General features: G+C 44.4%; 1 protein-coding gene and 1 long non-coding RNA gene across 3 annotated transcripts in view; one reads left to right on the top strand and one right to left on the bottom strand.

Moving 5' to 3' along the window:
- The window catches only part of LOC122554605 (uncharacterized), a 391,415-nt gene extending 382,214 nt beyond the window's left edge, over positions 1–9,201 (top strand). The window contains exon 3 of the long non-coding RNA XR_015758199.1: positions 9,089–9,201. This is a non-coding gene — a long non-coding RNA (uncharacterized LOC122554605). The remainder of the gene's footprint in view (positions 1–9,088) is intronic.
- A 38-nt stretch (positions 9,202–9,239) lies between these two features.
- On the bottom strand, positions 9,240–17,753 carry LOC122554604 (uncharacterized). Of its 2 annotated transcripts, none has more exons than XM_043699906.2 (3): positions 17,562–17,753; positions 11,530–11,569; positions 9,240–11,075 (listed from the first exon to the last, which is right to left on the bottom strand). In XM_043699906.2, exons 1-3 carry the CDS (start codon positions 17,727–17,729, stop codon positions 10,714–10,716), a joined length of 570 nt encoding a protein of 189 aa, XP_043555841.1. In that variant the 5' UTR covers positions 17,730–17,753; the 3' UTR covers positions 9,240–10,713. The 2 variants fall into 2 exon arrangements, with proteins under 2 accessions (XP_043555841.1, XP_043555840.2); XM_043699905.2 differs by lacking the exon at positions 17,562–17,753 and adding an exon at positions 15,313–15,519.
- Between the last annotated feature and the right edge of the window lie 866 nt (positions 17,754–18,619).

Raw genomic sequence — 18,619 nt, forward strand, 5'->3', positions numbered from 1 at the left:
GCAGAAGAGCAGAAATCTTTGGGAAATGAGATATAAATGGAAATATTTATCCTGGCCTCCAGATGTGTTGGAAGGAAGATGAATAGATTCCATAGATAGACAACCCTACCAACTTCTACCACTTGTACTGGCTCTAATGCATTATCAACAACTGCCTTCTGAAAGCATAGGAGTAGTGGGTAATGTCTAAAGTCATTAACTCCACCATGGAGACACTAGGAAGAGGGAGTGACTGGTCCTCATGCTTACGTTCGTCTTCATCAGAGCAATGTTGGGAGTCCAAAAACAGAGTGGTGGGTGAAGGACAGAGAATTATAATAGCAGCTGATGGGAAATCAAAGGACACACTTACATTCTGGATAGTGGTGTTCCACATACCATTATGCAGCCTGTGTTAGGTCTTCTCCATGTGCATTTTGTACTTAACTACACTCGAAGATGTGCAAGAGAAATATCACTGCATATGGAGTCTTGATTGGGAAGGTCCTCTGAGATGGCAATTGGCAGTTAACTGCTGAACTAGTGAATTTAGATTTCACAGAGGGAAGAGTTGCAAGGGAAAGCTGAGGCAGGTGGAGGGGAGAAGAGGGGCCGTGTGGTACCATTGTTGAATTAGCATTTGTAAGCTTGGCATCTTATGCATAACGTCTTCTGCTTCCATATTTCCAGCTGCAATGAATCCATTTTGGAGTTAAGTGCAAGTTCAAAACAGCCAGGTTTTCACTGGTTGGAAATTATGTTAACATGGAAAAAGTTGTATTTTGGATCTGTCCATCCATACTTCACGTGCAATGACTTTAGCATGTGACATCTGCTGTTGTTTGGAGTAGTGGAAGAGTCGTTTGGCATGAAATGCTTAGTTTTCCCCTGCTAATGTCTAATGTTTGGCTCTCTCAATCAATCCAAGCCATCGGCCAGTTGTTCAGTTAAGGTTGTTGCTTAATGAAATTAAAATACTTGATAGATACAAGGATGTGCTAGCCCAATACAGATGCTGTACAATATTTTGACTGTGTTCCCTCATGAGCACTAAATTCTTATTGTATCTGTAAGGCGAAAGCTAAAAGGAATGATTGCAACCTTTCAGTAAAATTAAAGGATTGAAAATCATTGAAAATTATCAAAAACCTATCAGAGTGGGAGTGAGTTAATGAATGCAATTGATAAAGTTGAGGCTAGTCAGGAACGCGAGTCATTGAATTTGGTGCTCAACTTTCTAAAAGGATTTGAAAGTATCTGTGGCCATTTATACCTTTCCGAATATGAGTACGGGGAATGTACAGAAAGGCTCTCAAGCATCTATCAAAAGTTGTGTTTTTCTCATTTTTCGTCACCAACTCTATTCATTTCTGTAGGTTCTTATTCTGAATCTTCCTCTTTGCTTTGATAATATGCCTCTGAAAATTCCGACCAAAGGGATGCATTTTGATCTGGAAGTATGTCATGGTTTTGTTTAGCAGCAGAGTGGAGGGGTGGGGGGGGGGCGAGTTTCCTGCATTTTCGCCATTATTCCCAATGATTGCACTTCATAGCGCATTCAATTTATCCATATATTTTATGGAATCTGCTTAAAATACTGGACAAACAAAATCAACACAGGATACCCATCTGCCTGGTGTCTTAAAGGTTCTGGGCCTGGAACAGGTAACTAACTGCATCATCTGAAATACAGCAGTAGGACACTCACTTCAGAGTCATAATGTTGTGTATTCAAATTTCGCTTCAGAACCTTAAGCATGTAATCTAGGTCGGCACTACTGAGGAGATGAGACAGTGCCAGAGTCCTCATTTTTGTTCTGGCAGGGGAGGAGAGGCCACAGGATTGGAGGTTGGGGCAGGTAACTCAGGAAGAGCTGAGACAGCTGCCGTTTACTGAAGCAAGATGTGCACCTACCTGGAGCTTCCAGCACTGTGCCCACCCCAACACAAAAAGTGAAATAAAGGAACAAAATATAGAACATTCCTCACACCTGACACGTGGTCCAGGCCCCATCAATGCCAACCAAATGTTCTCCATACCTCCCCATGGTCACTCGTACACATGTGCCCTCTAACCATGTCCATGGCTCTGCAGATCCCCATGGCGACTTAGTATAATGTGGAAAAATATGAGGTTATCCACTTTAGTGGGAGAAACAGATGTGTTGGGTATATCTTAATGGTAAGAGGTCATAAAGTGTAGAGATATAAAGGGACTTAGGTGTCCTAGCTGATAAATCACCAATATGCAGGTGCAGCAAGCTATTAAGAAGGTTAATGGATTGTTAGCATTTATAGCAAGAGAGCAGCTGTCTGCTCCCCATAACCCTTCAACCAGTTACTGGTTATAAATCCATCTACTTCTTGATGTCCTGGCATTCACCACACTCTGGGGTAGTGAATTCCACAGATTCATGTCTCTTTGAGAGAAGTAATTCTTCCACATCTCTGTTTTAATCTGCTACTTGTTGTCATAAAACAATGAGCTCTCATTTCAGATTGTCCCACGTGAGGAACATCCTTTCCACATCTACTTTGTCAATCCCCTTTAGCATCTCATAGATTCGATTAGATCTCCTTTCATTCTTCTAAACTCTACAGAGCAAAAGCCTACACTGCTCAATCTCTCTTCAAAGATAAACTCCTCACCTCTGGAATCAATCTAATGAGCTTCTTCTGAACGGCCTCCAAAGCAATTATATCCCTCCTCACATAAGCAGTAGTCTCATTAATGTCGTACAGTTGCAGCAATAATTCCTTACTTTTATATTGCATTCCCTTAGGGATCGATATCAAAATTCCATCTGCCATCCTTATTAACAAGTTACATACTAACTTTCTGTGACTCATGCACAAGGACTGATTACTGTCCACCTCCTGATAGGTGAAGGGTTTTCTGCAGAGTACTAGTGTTGTGAAAAGTGTAGGCTGGTGAGTTTGAGATGTTGCAATAATATTAGGCAAGCACATTTTTTTTGTGTTAAGCCCAAGGGACAGCCCGATTTGCTGTTCCTTCTCATGTCAATATGCCTTTCTATTTTTTGCAAAATTATATTTTTCATACCAGCTTTTGCCTGTCTTGCCAAAACAAACATGGCTTAATTATAAATGTATGTAGGGTATTTCTGGAAGATCTTACTGACATGCAATGTGAATTCCTATGAGTGAGTGGAATATAAAGTGGGTGTAAAATGGGATGCCAATCTTTCTCTGTCAGTTCCTCACATAACGAGGTTAAAATATTCCCAACTGCTTCCCCACCCAACAAAACTGTGTCTAATCTAGTCTCATCTCTGCTTTTTATAAATATACATCTTATGATCTATGGCGTTTCAAAACAAGCATTGTTAGAAATTCAAAAATGTCGATTAACTAGCAGGATAGTATGAACAGCTTGGAATTGTTTTCTCTGGGACAGGAGTGAAATATAACTTAACATGGGTTTATAAAATGATGGTTTGGAGATGCCGGTGTTGGACTGGGGTGTACAAAGTTAAAAATCACACAACACCAGGTTATCGTCCAACAGGTTTAATTGGAAGCACACTAGCTTTCGGAGCGTCGCTCCTTCATCGGGTGATAGTGGATCACCTGATGAAGGAGCGACGCTCCGAAAGCTCGTGTGCTTCCAATTAAACCTGTTGGGCTATAATCTGGTGTTGTGTGATTTTTAACTTTATAAAATGGTGGAAGAGTAGATGTAGAGAAGCTGTTTCCGAATGTAGGGGATAAAAAAAAAACTAGGGACCCTAAATAATAATCTCGAATAAACCCAAAAAAGAACTCAACAGAAATTGCTTTGCCAGAGTGGTGTTTGATAATGTGTGGAATAGTTGAGCAAAATAGCATTGAAAAAACAGAGCAATAGGAGCAGGAGTAAGCCAAATCAGCCAACCTCGACAATTTAATAGATTTAAGAATGGTCATTGGCTTTGATTCTATTCCTGCCTGCTACCCATATCTCAAGATTCTTTGAAAGATCAAGAATCTGTCTATCTCACCTGTAACTATATTCAGTGCAGCCTTGAGGGTAGGGAAGATTCACAACAATTTCAATGAAGAAATTTCTCCTCATCTTAATCTGAAATGGTCTACATGACAATTTCCTTTGGGCTGTTGGTCCTCACAAGTTGAAGGCAATGCACAACCATCAATGTACGTTGATGTGTGTGTGATTAACAATGACCCACCCAAATAAAGAATGTTACTTCTTTTTATCCATCCCACTATTTTCAACATCCTGCTGTAGTGGAGTGCTCCACCTTCTGGATCAACCCCAAAGGACAAAATGTCACGCCCCAGTTAACTTGGAGCTGAGCACTTAACATCTTGTGAAAATTACAACAGTCTAGCTCCTCATTCTGATTGTTTTATATTTTCACTGGCCGTAGGAACCCATTGATCGTGGAATCAGAAAACCTTCTTCCACAATGCTCATCTGTCTTCTCGGACATAGCCCAGTCCAATGTTAGAATTTCTTCTCATTCATTCATGGGATGAGTCCGTCACTGGCTAGGCCAGCATTTATTGCCCATCCCTAATTGCCCAGAGGACAGTTAAGAGTTTGCTGTAGGTCTGGAATCACATGGAGGCCAGACCAGGTAAGGATGACAGTTTCTTTCCCTGAAGGACATTAGTGAACCAGATGGGTCTTTCCTTATAATTGACAATGGATTCTTGGTGATCTTAATTCCAAATTCTTTTTTTATTGAATTCAAATTGCACCATCTGCCATGGCAGAATTCAAACTGTGTTCCCAGAAGTTTACCTGAGTCTCTGGATTAAGGAGCTGAAAATGTGTTGCTGGAAAAGCGCAGCAGGTCAGGCAGCATCCAAGGAGCAGGAGACGCTGAAAATGTGTTGCTGGAAAAGCGCAGCACATTTTTCAGCTCTGATCTCCAGCATCTGCAGTCCTCACTTTCTCTCTGGATTAAGAGTCAAAACCTGTGGCATTGGAAAGGCGCAGCACGTCAAGCAGCATCCGAGAAGCAGTAGAGTCGACATTTCAGGCAGAGGCCCTTCATCAGGACTGTGGGAGTGGGGGGCTGGGAGGGAGAGGAGAGGGGTATGGTGTGTTGGGGGGAGAAGGTGGGACCCAAGGGGGCTGAGAGATTAATAGGAAAGGGGTGGGACTGGAGGGGAAGATGAAGGTGAGGGGATGATGGTGATAGGTCGGAGCGGAGGGTGGAACTGATAGGTGGGAAGGAAGATGAGCAGGTGGGACAGTTCAAGACGACAGTGCCAAGTTGGAGGGTTGGATCTGGGATAAGATGGGGGGAGGGGAGATGAGGAAACTGGTGAAATCGGCATTGATGCCGTGTGGTTGGAGGGTCCCAAAACGGAAGAGAAAGTGTTCTTCCTCTAGGCATCGGGTACCTTGGATTTGGGGGTGGAGGAGGCCCAGGACTTGCATATCCTTGGCGGAGTGGGAGGTGGAGTTGAAATGGGTCCAATGATAATATCACTAGGTCTTTGCCTCCCCAAACGGAGCCGATTTATTTGGTTACGTAAGATTCCATTAGCCAGGAGAACTTAAGTAAATGAGTGGGGCAGATGCCTTGTCTGGAACATAAACTAATCAATTACCTCATTACAGAATACGATATAATAAATATGTACATTTTTTTAAAAGTCTCATCTTTACTTGAAATGGATCTACCTATTTAAGTGAAAGTCTAATTTGAGAGCAGGACAGGGACATGTGAAGTGAAGATTCATATGATTTTAAGGTATTTGCATAAAAAGATGTCCAGAGTTAAAATATTATGTCAGTTAAAAAGGGAAAATGATTGTAGCAAAAATAAATTACTGTTTCTGTGTGGGAACTGCGGATTATTAAATAGCTAAGATGTACCTATTACCGAAAAAAGCTATAATACAGAGATATGAAACTGGTTAATACAGACTAATTCACTGCAAAAAATATGAATTATAATTTATAGAAAAATCTTCACACAACTTGAAATTAAAAATTAAATTTTAGGCTTGAAAATGTGGGATTACAGTGAGTACCAGGAGCCAGATAAAGACTGTTATGGCAATCTACAGTTATTGCACTAGCTACTATACCCTAAGTAACATTTTGCAATTCATTGTCGTTCCAGATGAGATACCTTACCACTTCAAGTACCTTGTTGAGGACTCATGATCTGGCTCCACTTCTTTGTCCACCCTCCCCCTTGGGTGTTGATTTAAAACAAATCCCTTCCCATGAGAATACCTCCCTGACCTGTTTTAACAAGAGCCAATGTAACCAGGCTTTCTTGAGTTAATAAAAAGTGAATTTATTATTTACCAAAGATGAGAAGAATTAGCAACACGACACAGATCGGAAATATGAGATGAGTCCAAAGGGATAAAGGCTAAAACTAATCAGTCTCTGAAATGTTCTGTAAGAATGGATGATTAACGGTAGGAAGAATTGGAAGCTGAACTTCTGAAAATTGAAGGTTATTGAAGAATTTGCAAGATTTCACCTGCATTGAGAAAGGTAGCGAAAGTCTGTTTCACAATCCTTATTTCTGCAGATTTGCTGAGATTCTCGAGTACTGATTTATTTTTTTAAACTGTCTTGCAGCATTAAATAGTGGGCACTATTTAAGAAATGTTGTAAGGAAATACCAGGGAACTATAGACCGGTGAGCAAGTTGTTGGAGGGAATCATGAAGGAAAGGATTTAAATGTATTTGGAAAGGCAGGGACTGATTAGGGATAGTCAGCATGGCTTTTTGAGTGGAAAATCATGTCTCATGAACTTGATTGAATTTTTTGAAGAAGTAACAAAGAGAATTGATGAGGGCAGAGCAGTAGACATGATCTATATAGACTTCGGTAAGGCATTCAACAGGGTTCCATATGGGAGACTGGTTAGCAAGGTTAGATCTCATGCAATACAAGGAGAACTAGCCATTTGGATACAGAACTGGCTCAAAGGTAGAAGACAGAGGGTGGTGGTAGAGGGTTGCTTTTCAGATCGGAGGCCTGTGACCAGCGGTGTGCCACAATGATCGGTGCTGGGTCCACTGCTTTTTGTCATTTATATAAACGATGTGGATGTGAACATAGGAGATATAGTTAGTAAGCTTGCAGATGACACCAACATTGGAGGTGTAGTGGACAGTGAAGAAGATTACCTCAGCGTACAATGGGATCTTGATCAGATAGGCTAATAGGGTGAGGAGTGGCAGATGGAATTTAATTTAGATAAATGTGAGGTGCTGCATTTTGGAAAGGCAAATTTTAACACTTAAAAGTAAGATCCTGGGGAGTGTTGTTGAACAAAGAGACCTTGGAGTGCAGGCTCATAGTTCCTTGAAAGTAGATAGAATAGTGAAGAAGGCATTTGGTTTGCTTTCCTTCATTGGTCAGAGCATTGGGTATGGGAGTTAGGAGGTCATGTTGTGGCTGTACAGGACATTGGTTAGGCTACTTTTGGATTATTGCTTTCAATTCTGGTCTCTTTCCTATCGGAAGGTTATATGAAAGTGTTCAGAAAAGATTTACAGGAATGTTGCCAGGTTTGGAGGGTTTGAGCTAGAGGGAGAGGCTTAATAGGCTGGGGCTGTTTTCCCTGGAGCATCAGAGCCATTCATGAAGGGCATGGATAGGATAAATAGACAAGGTCTTTTCTCTAGGGTTAGTGGGTGAGTCCAAATCTAGAGGCATAGGTTTAGGGTATAAGGGGAAAGATATAAAAGGGACCTAAGTGGCAACCTTTTCACACAGAGGGTGGTGCATGCATAGAATAAGCTGCCAGAGGAAGTGTTGGAGGCTGGTACAATTGCAGCATTTAAAAGGCATTAGGATGGATATATGAATAGGAAGGGTTTAGAAGAATATGGGCCAAGTGTTGGCAAATGGGACTGGATTAGTTTATGATATCTAGTCAGCATGGACGAGTTGGACTGAAGGGTCTGTTTCTATGCTGTACATTTCTATGACTCTATTGGGAGTATGCTAAAACCTTTCTTTAGTCAAATGCAGTGCAGGGATGCTTGCTGGCTGTTCTCAATTTGTGCCTCCCACAGTAAAGAGGTCCAACTAGCCAATGAGCCTAATTTAAAAAAGCAGACTAGCTTTATAGCTCTCTTGTAACCTCTTTTCTGTTATTCCTGGAAGGAATTTCTGCAAGAGGTGACTCTCAGCCACAGGAACAGTGAGTGCTCGTCAACCTCCTCATATCTCAAGTCACGCGTTCTCTGTTTAAAGTTTGACACCTTTAGGTGTTTCACTCCATTGGTTGCACAGCTAATCGTTGCCTCCTAGCCAATGAATTTACACCTGCAGTTACTCTGTCTCTGTAGCAGTCCTTTTTTTTAGAATTAAAAGCTGAAAAAAAACAAACACCCACAGTATTGCAGGATTCTAACATACCATCATCACAAGTGGCAGTAAATGGAAGCAACCACGTTTAGGCGGAACTTTGTGATTTGAAATACAAACGGAAAATATTGTCAATGCTCATCAGCTCTGGCACCCTCTGTGGAGAGGGAACCAAGTGTTAATATCTCGGGTGATAATCTTTCATCAGTACTCGGTCGTTGAACTGAGATATTAACTCTGCCAGTCACTTGAGATTTGCTGTCAACCCCCCCGAGTGTTTCCACTGTTTCCTGTTCTTACTTCTGACTTCCAGCATCCACAGTATTTCGCTCTTGTGTAATCAGCTGGCATTCTGTTATCACGCGTCAGCTATGTGCAGTCACATTTCCTGTGATTGACTAATGATATAATTTGGTTGGAGTGTAAAAGATGTGCAACATTCAGTCATTTGACAACAATAATTTGCATTTATGAAATGCCTCTTGCTTGGCAAAATATCTCATGATGATTTTCACGAACGTTATCAATCAGAATTTAACACTGACCCATATAGGAGATGTTAGGTTTCATCTCGTGTTATAATCGCTGCCTAATTCAAATAGGAACAAATCAAAGGAGGACTAGGAGTTCCTAGGAGTGCTGGAAGTGGCAAAGACTTTTCACACAGACGGATATGTAACCATGTTCATTGTCCTGTTATAGAATTGTTGGTTTTAAAATGTTACCTATTACGGAAACATGATAGTCTGAATTTACTCAAATCAGTCAACTCCCTTTCTTCTTACAGATCAACACCAACTTGAGACTTGCTCCATGGTGATCATCCACACAGATTATCTTCATGCTGGCTTCTATGTTGCTTTTGCCCAAAACATGTCTCAATTTATCATTCATGTTATTTTCACTTACATTTGTCAAATGAGTATATCTCAAGAATATATGGATCTTGTCTTTTTATTATTTGAACATGTTAAAACAGTACAAAACAGTTTCATGTAAAAAATAAAGTTAGTTACAATATCAAAACATTAAATTTTCTTGTTCAAAAGCCACATTACTTTTCCCGTTAAATAACTACTTTACATGCAATAAATAAATACAAATATCAATCAAATAATCTATATTCCAATGGACATATTTGTCTGTTGTCTGTCCCTTGAATATTGCAAGTGTAAGATATAATCATAGACTGGGTATTTATAAAGATTATAATTTTCCTCCCTCAACACACGTGGACTTGAGAATTGTGTGTAATCAGCCTCAATCATTCATTTTGGTCAATTAAAAGGGACCGACAGCATTTATTTTACTCTTAAAGACTAGGCAAGACATTCAATAGTGCAGTATTAAAACTAGAGATGTGCAAAGAACAGATTAGAGAATGAACATAACCAATTTGGTCACTTTCTTGATATGGTGCCAATCCCTCAGTGAAGACAAAATACTCGGCATCATGTATTTCATTATACAATAACAAGTAGTAAAAATTGTACACTTTTTAAAAAGAAAATCTCATAATTAACCCTGAATCGAACATTTCACCCCTCCTCCCATATTACGAATATATAGACTTGGTCTGAGAGCAGGATGGGTGAAATAAGCTTTACATTCTGAAATGAAAGAGAACAAGCTCTCAGAACCTCCTGCCTTCTTGCCATCCCAATTGTGTGTCTGAGAATGACAATGGAGAACAAGCAAAAAAAAGGGATTCCCTTTACATAGTGTGCCACAGTGTCCCACAGTTAAATGCCTCACAGTGCCTTGTAACCCATTTATTACTTTCTGAAGAGTAGTCATTGCAATAATGTAAGAAATGCACCACAAGATTCCACAAACAGCAATGAGATATTGAACAGGCAAACCTTTGTTTTAAAAAATTACATTGGCTGTGGGATAAGTATTACTCAGGACACTGAGGAAAAACCAAAGGAAAAAGGCCATACAGCCCATCAAGCTCTATTCAGAGTCCATGTCCAATTGCTCCATTTGGGAGACTTTCTGCAACATCCATTGTTGACCTCATATTTTAGGGTGGTCATGAGTTTCCACCCCACACACCCTTAGAAAAAAATGACTGTGTTTATTAAATATTTCTAGAACTCTATTTCACATCAGATATCGATTTGTTTCCTTTAAACATTGTGCCAATTAATCCCTATTAGGTCTCTATCTTCATCAACAATGCAATTGAGCAGCCAGCATTCCTTATCCAGAATTAGCCAGTCCTTTCCCCCTCAATTCACTTCTTACCACACCAGCCAATGTGATCTAAATTCAACTTTTTGTCCATTTCAAAATAGCCTTCTGAGTCAATGTACACTTCATCCGCATCGTTCCCATTCGCCTCATGGTAGAACATGACATTTCCCATACGATGCAGTTAAAGAGCACATGTTCCAATCTTGTTCTTCTTTACGACTTCCTTGAAAGTAGCTGTCGGCAGCTCTTTACGTTTTGCAAGACTTCAAGCAAAGCGATCCCCAGATAGCTTTCCGCCTGATCGAAAGTTTCACTGGACAGCTCGAGTGTCATGTAAATGCTCTCGTTAATGCGCAGCTCAGACATTGCCATGGGGCTGCTCTCCTTAGCATCCACGAGGTGCCACGTTTCAACACTGTCAGGAGTTCCCTTCTTCATGATTTTAAACCTTGGTGCATGGTTATTTTGGCTGCTTATGTGTGCATAAACCAAGTAAATGCCATCACATGGAACCACAATGGTGTTGTTCCTTACCCAGGAGCTCTTGGAGTTCAACTTGACCTTGCCCTCTGAGGCTATAAGAGGAAAAGAAGGACAAGAAGGTGAGAAGATTCTCCAATTTAGGAAACTTCAGTGAAAACCAGTTCTATCCCCATTTCCAGGTGAGCTGAACATAGCATAAGCCAAGTTATGGAAAACCTTTAGAATAATCATATTTTCCTCATACATATTTTGAATACATTTTCTGTGCATTCACAGCTTCATTTTCTGTGGGACATTCTGAGGAGGTTTGCATTGAGAATCATTCAATAAAAGAAATGTTGCTTTAATCTTCATATGAAATACCTTCTACTAACTCTATGGAGACTTTGCCTCATGCATCCAGACTGACATTAAAATTACACTGTGAAGCAGAACAAAATGTTTCACATTGGATGTTATACATTCTCTTTTGTATTAAACAAAAAACCCTGCATTGAAAATGTTTTTGAGATTTGTGTCTTAGATTGAATATTTTTGAATACTTACTGCCATCTACTTTGGCGTGGATAACAAACAAGGTAGATTTCTAGGAAACAAAAAATGTGAATTAGTACCAGTTACATCTTGGTATGTGTTACATATAAATTATGGATGCTGAAAGATCAGAGAGACTTTGTTAACAGAGTCCGGTCACATCTCAATTGCCAGTCTTTGGTACACTAGTTGTCATATCCCTGAATCCAAAGGTCGTGAATTTAAGATCCATTACTCAAAATGGAACACATAATCCGAGGAGAGCCGGACTGTCAAAAAGACAGTCACTCAGATTAGATGCTCAACAGAGACCTACCCACGCAGACAAGAAAGATTCAATCGAGGAACAGAAGAGGAATTCTCCCAGTCTTCAGAACATTCAAATCTCCATGAAACACTGTCAGGATGGTTTCCCACAATGTGGTGTGTGAACGTCGCTGAGAGCAGCTGCATTCGCCCCGCACCCCGACCAACACCACACGTCAAAGTGACGTCTTGGTTGTGAAATAATTGGGGACATGCCTATATAGGAAATGTTCTCTTTTAAGTCATGCCGGCCTTATACTAATTCAACAAAAGAATACAATGTAAAGCAGAAAGTATTTCACAGACCCAAGCCTTCCTTCCAAAGCTATTGACTCTTGCAGGAATATGGACTTGCAGACACAGGGATATTCTTGATCTTTCAGGATAAGTGTTAGCAAGTTAATCATCATTGTCACTAATCCAATTTTGACTGTGCATATGCTTTACAGCAGGAATAAATGAATGCCGATCACCACCAGGAATCCTGGACGCTGAAGCCAATTTTAGCTTCGCCTGTAGTCCAACTACTATCAGTCTAGACTGAGTCAAACCTGGAACCCAGCCGAGATTACCACATGTTGCATTGCTTTGGAAGGAAACCACATTTAAGTAGTCGCTTTACCGTAGTAAAACATTCCTCAGCACTTCACAGCAGCACAATAAGATAATGTTTCACACTGAGACATACGTGGCGCTATTACGATAGGTGCCCAAAAAATTACAAGAGGTTCTCTGAAGTGTTAAAGAGAGAAAAAGGGTATTGAGAGACAGAGAGGTTTAGGGAAGGAATTTCTGATTGTTTAAGGTCTAAGCAATGCAAGAACAACATTAGCATGAAAGAAGACAGGGATGTGCAAAGCTCAGCAGTGTTCTCTAGTAGTGGTGGAGACAGCTGGGGTTGGAATAGATCAGATGAATGGTCATAGAGCTGGCAGGGGTGGGAGGGTTGGGGGGGGGCCCAGACATGACCTGAAGCAAAGCCTGGAATTCCATGATCTTTACACTCCACTTAGCAGGAGCAAAAAACTGATGAGGCTGCTTTAGCTGCCAGTATTATTTTTGGGGGTGCACTAACTGCAGAGGGAATCACTGTGCCCGTGCCATCATTGCCAGCACACCGAGGGTCACAGATCTTCATCAAAAGACACTAGAATTGGACCAAAACTGAAGTTTGCACAAATCCAGTTAAAGAAGAGGTTTTGTTTATTAAAGTTCAATGGTGTACACTGAGAAGGAGAGGTAGTGATAAGGACACCAAGTGAAATGGCACACAAACCAGCAATGATAAGGGAACAAACTGAATGGACTGGTGGGTGGGGCAGATTGAGGTGGGGAGGGGAATGTCAAGGGACAATGAGTGAGGTGGGGATGGGAGTGTCAGGGGGGTCAGTGAGTGAGGTGGGAATGGGGTCAGTGAGTGAGGTGGGGAGGGGAGTGTCAGGGGGGTCAGTGAGTGAGGTGGGAATGGGGTCAGTGAGTGAGGTGGGGAGGGGAGTGTCAGGGGGGTCAGTGAGTAAGGTGGGAATGGGGTCAGTGAGTGAGGTGGGGAGGGGAGTGTCAGGGGGGTCAGTGAGTGAGGTGGGGAGGGGGTCAGTGAGTGAGGTGGGGAGGGGAGTGTCAGGGGGGCAGTAGTGAGTGAGGTGGGGAGGGGGGCAGTGAGTGAGGTGGGGAGGGGAGTGTCAGGGGGTCAGTGAGTAAGGTGGGGAGGGGGTCAGTGAGTGAGGTGGGGAGGGGAGTGTCAGGGGGGCAGTAGTAAGTGAGGTGGGGAGGGGGGCAGTGAGTGAGGTGGGAATGGGGTCAGTGAGTGAGGTGGGGAGGGGAGTGTCAGGGGGGGTCAGTGAGTGAGGTGGGGAGGGGGGCAGTGAGTGAGGTGGGGAGGGGGTCAGTGAGTGAGGTGGAGAGGAGAGTGTCAGGGGGGTCAGTGAGTGAGGTGGGGAGGGGGGAAGTGAGTGAGGTGGGGAGGGGGGCAGTGAGTGAGGTGGGAATGGGGTCAGTGAGTGAGGTGGGGAGGGGAGTGTCAGGGAGGCAGTGAGTGAGGGGGAGGGGGCAGTAGTGAGGTAGGGAGGGGAGTGTCAGGGAGGCAGTGAATGAGGTGGGGAGGGGAGTGTCAGGGAGGCAGTGAGTGAGGTGGGGAGGGGGCAGTAGTGAGGTAGGGAGGAGAGTGTCAGGGAGGCAGTGAGTAAGGTGGGGAGGGGGTCAGTGAGTGAGCTGGGGAAGGGAGTGTCAGGGAGCAGTGAGTGAGGTGGGGAGGGGGTCAGTGAGTGAGCGGGGGGGGGAGGGGAGTGTCAGGTGGTCAGTGAGTGAGGTGGGGAGGGGAGTGTCAGCTGGTAGTCAGTGAGGTGGGGAGGGGGCAGTGATTGAGGTGGTGAGGGGAATGTCAGGGGGTAAGTGAGTGAGGTGGGGAGGGGAGCAAGGAGATGGAGCATAGATAAGTATCATGCATTCAACACAAAATGCACACACACTGACATTGTTTCAGTGCAACATTCAGAGATAAGTCTCCTAACCCTAAAGCTTTCAGATTGAGTCAGTGGCTCTCGCCTGCTCAGTTGATTCGGCCTGTGAGTCCCACCCCAGAAACCTGAACAAATCCATGCGGACAGTCCAGGGCAGTATAGAAGGACTGCTCTCTTGTTAGAAGTGGCAACATTTGGAGTAGGCATGATCGCACAGTCCTAGTTTCAGCAAAAGCAGGAGAGAGTTCTCCCACGTACGGTGGCTAATGGCGGTGGCTACGTCAACATCCACGAAGAGGAAACCCAGGCATTACCTCAGCGGTAATTTGTGGGATCTTGCTGTGCGGCGACTACCTAGTGCAAGGTCCCACGTAGCGGCAGTGGGCGCATTTCGAAAGCTCCCCCTTTCATCCGTCTTTTCAAAAAAATAACACAAATTCCCTCTGGCGTTCCTGGAAGGAGGCGCGGCGTAAATGCAGGTCCCTTTCGGCGGCGGCGTGCGGAGAGGCTGAACGGCGCTAGGCAAATGCAAGTCGTTCCCTCCTTCAATCTTGAAGCGCTGCCCCCTCGGCAGCTTGGGTGGGCGAGAAACGGGGCGCGTTCGCCCTGATGGTGCTGGGTGCACCAGCGACCTCAAGACTCGAGATAGGGGAAAGCCACCGTCCCGTGGGCCCTGGTCATCTACCCGCCGGCCTCACTTGCTTCTGAAACACCCCGGAAGCCTCGGCTAGGTGCGTGTGTGTGTGTTTTTGCACTGAGCAGTCCCCCTTTTGTTTTGTTCCGCCTTGGAACCCCAAATCTCCTTTCCCAGGACATCTCTGAAAGCAGCTGGCTAGCTCTGTCACCCCTTTAACTGTCCCGGGGAAGAGAAGGAGCAGCACATGCAATTTATTTTTTTTAAAAAAAGAGATCAAAACATAATCTCCTCCCTCCACCCCACCACCCTCCAAGATTCCCCTTCACCCCCATCTCCCCCCTCAAAAAAAACACAAGCTTATCCCTCAAACATCCTATATTCCCAAGCCTAACTTACGCTGACAACACGCTGCGCCGGTGTGTGAGCGAGTTCAGATGCTGCGGTGAACCAGAGCGAAGCGGCTGCGTTGACATGACGCCGGGGATCTACATGGGGGCTCATTCGGAGACTCCCCCCCCCCCCCTTTCTCGGAAGGAAGCAGAAAGGTAGCCCGGGAGGTGGCTGGGTGGGGTGCGTGGGCATCCCTCACAGATCTGGTGCCAGAGCGGTGACTGGCTTGCCCCCTCCCTCCCTCCCTCCCTCCGCTGGAACACTGCAGCCGCTGAGACAAAGCTGCATGAGGGAGGAGCCGCCGCTCGCCACTGGCCGCGCGGTGACAGGGCGCCAGCTCAATGCAGCGGCCCCACCCCGCCTCGTTCACAGGGGCCGGCCATTGTGCATGTCCGACAATGTGTGGACAGCGATCAGTCTCCCATTCCCCCCTCACTGGGCACTGATCAATTCCCCCATTCCTCACTGGGCACTGATCAATTCCTCCTATTCCTCACTGGACAGCGGTCAACTACTCTCTCACTAACAGTGATCAATTCCTCTCTCGCTCACTAACAGTGATCAATTCCTCTCTCTCTCACTGAACTGTGATCAATTCCCCTCTCTCTCACTGAACAGTGATCAATTCCTCTCTCTCTCACTGAACAGTGATCAATTCCTCTCTCTCTCACTGAACAGTGATCAATTCCCCTCTCCCTGACTGCACAGTGATCAATTCCTCTCCCTCACTGAACAGTGATCAATTCCTCCTATTCCTTACTGAACAGCGATCAACTATTATCTCACTGCACAGTGATCAATTCCCTTCTCCCTGACTGCACAGTGATCAATTCCCCTCTCTCTCACTGAACAGTAATCAATTCCCCTCTCCCTGACTGCACAGTGATCAATTCCTCTCTCTCTCACTGAACAGTAATCAATTCCCCTCTCCCTGACTGCACAGTGATCAATTCCCCTCTCCCTGACTGCACAGTGATCATTCCCTCTCCCTGACTGCACAGTGATCAATTCCCCTCTCCCTGGCTGCACAGTGATCATTCCCCTCTCCCTGACTGCACAGTGATCAATTCCCCTCTCTCACTGAACAGCGATCAACTACTCTCTTACTGAACAGTGATCATTCCCCTCTCCCTGACTGCACAGTGATCATTCCCTCTCCCTGACTGCACAGTGATCAATTCCCTCTCCCTGACTGCACAGTGATCAATTCCCCTCTCTCTCACTGGACAGTAATCAATTCCCTCTCCCTGACCGCAGTGATCAATTGAGAGAAAGTGAGGACTGCAGATGCTGGAGATCAGAGCTGAAAATGTGTTGCTGGAAAAGCACAGCAGGTCAGGCAGCATCCAGGGAACAGGAGAATCGACGTTTCGGGCATAAACCCTTCTTCCTGATGAAGGGCTTATGCCCGAAACGTCGATTCTCCTGTTCCTTGGATGCTGCCTGACCTGCTGCGCTTTTCCAGCAACACATTTTCAGTTCACCGCAGTGATCAATTCCCTCTCCCTGACTGCACAGTGATCAATTCCCTCTCCCTGACTGCACAGTGATCAATTCCCTCTCCCCGACTGCACAGTGATCAATTCCTCTCTCACTGACTGCACAGTGATCAATTCCTCTCCCTGACTGCACAGTGATAAATTCCTCTCTCTCTTACTGATACACCGACCAATTCCTCCTCTTTCACTGAAAAGTTATTCATTCCCTTCAGTAGCGAGTGTTCAATCCCTCTCTATCTGCGGTGATGAACAATTCCCCCAACAAAACGTCGAGCGACCACAATCTGGTCACTCTCGCGGCCTGCCATTCACCAGATTCTTGCTTAACAATTCACCATCAGCTCAAAGTGCACTTGGACAAGGTCGCCCGAAACCACAAAACACATTCAGCAAAGCCCCTCGGCGTCCGTCCCTCAGTAAAATCCAACTTCCATACATCTCATCTCCGGTTTGCAACGGGACTGACCCTCGCATCTCCGCGTAACTCGGTTATTTGATACATTTCTATTTATTTAAACAATCCCTCCGTGACCTCGTTCGCTGCACCCGTTTCCACTCTTATGAACGCTGCGTTCATGATGTCAATCATGAGTGAGCGTTTTCAAATGACATTGCACAATTTTACAAGTGAAATTGTTTCTTGTTTGGGGAGGGAAGCGAGTGGAGGCAGAGAGAAAGTAAACGGTGCAGAGAGCTGGGAGCAATGCTTTTAAATGTACACTGAACAGTCCGAAGCGAAGAAGCCGCTGTACTTACCACGTCGATTGGTGCGGGCTGCGGCAGCTTGCACAACAGAAGCGCCGCTGTCGCCAGGCAGATCACAGTGAGCAAACCGTTGAAAATCGCAAAGGGAAAGCTCCTTCTCTGAGGTTGGATAGCGACCCCTCGGGCTGCAGTCCCCCTCATGTCTATTAGCTCGTCCATCTGGCAGGCTCGATGACCAAGTTTGGGAGGAGGGGGGTATGGGGAGGGGTGGGGATGGGGGAGGGGAGTGGGGGAGGGGGAAGGGAAAAGTGGAGATTAATAAAACAAAAGGGAGCGGCCAGTCTGCAGATAGCAACTTTTGTGTGTTGGAAACGCGACTTTGAGTTTTATTGTCCGACCCAGGGGAAGTTCTGTGACGATTCTAAAATTCCCTGGTGCTGCCTGATGTAGTGTGTGGAGGCAGGCTGTGGGCTTTGATTTCAGCTTTTTTTTCTCTCTCTCTCACCAGTTTTCTTGTTATTTTTTGACCCAAAAACTTTCATTCTAAGCAAGGTAGGTCATTGAGTCAACTTGAGAGACTGCTGAGGTTTTTTTGTTTGCTTCAAAGCCACATGATAACACGAGTTGGCAACCAAACTCCCCTCCCCACCACCACCACCACCACCACCTAAACTGGACGAGAAAGAAACTGAGTAAAATTAAGCATCTTCATAAATAAAGGTAAAAAAAAAAGTCATGGATACGATGCACAAATTTACTGTTAACTCTTGAGTTACAACACACATGGATATAGTCAGTTGTCACTAAATGATGACAAGAAACCTTTACTCGTGATAGATTCGGTCAAAGGTTTCTTCTATAAAGACCTGCAAAGCCAACAGTTCGCCATTAAGTCAAGTAATCCCTGCTGTTTGTACACAAGCTTCTCCAGCTTCCAATAATCCTGATGGCAGTTGGACATTTTGCACAGTGGTGCTTACTTTGCTTCTGACATCCTGGGCACTGAAGCAAGAAGAAGGCTCAGTGCCCACCTCCTGGGTGAGATTGGCACACCTTGGTTTACTGCTTCGGCATCCAGCTTATTAAGATCCTCCGCTCAGAATGCATTA

Source organism: Chiloscyllium plagiosum, unplaced genomic scaffold, assembly GCF_037043375.1.
Source record: "Chiloscyllium plagiosum isolate Xiang-an unplaced genomic scaffold, Cpla_swu_hap1 HiC_scaffold_9, whole genome shotgun sequence".
In the NCBI taxonomy this organism is placed as follows: Eukaryota; Metazoa; Chordata; class Chondrichthyes; order Orectolobiformes; family Hemiscylliidae; genus Chiloscyllium; species Chiloscyllium plagiosum.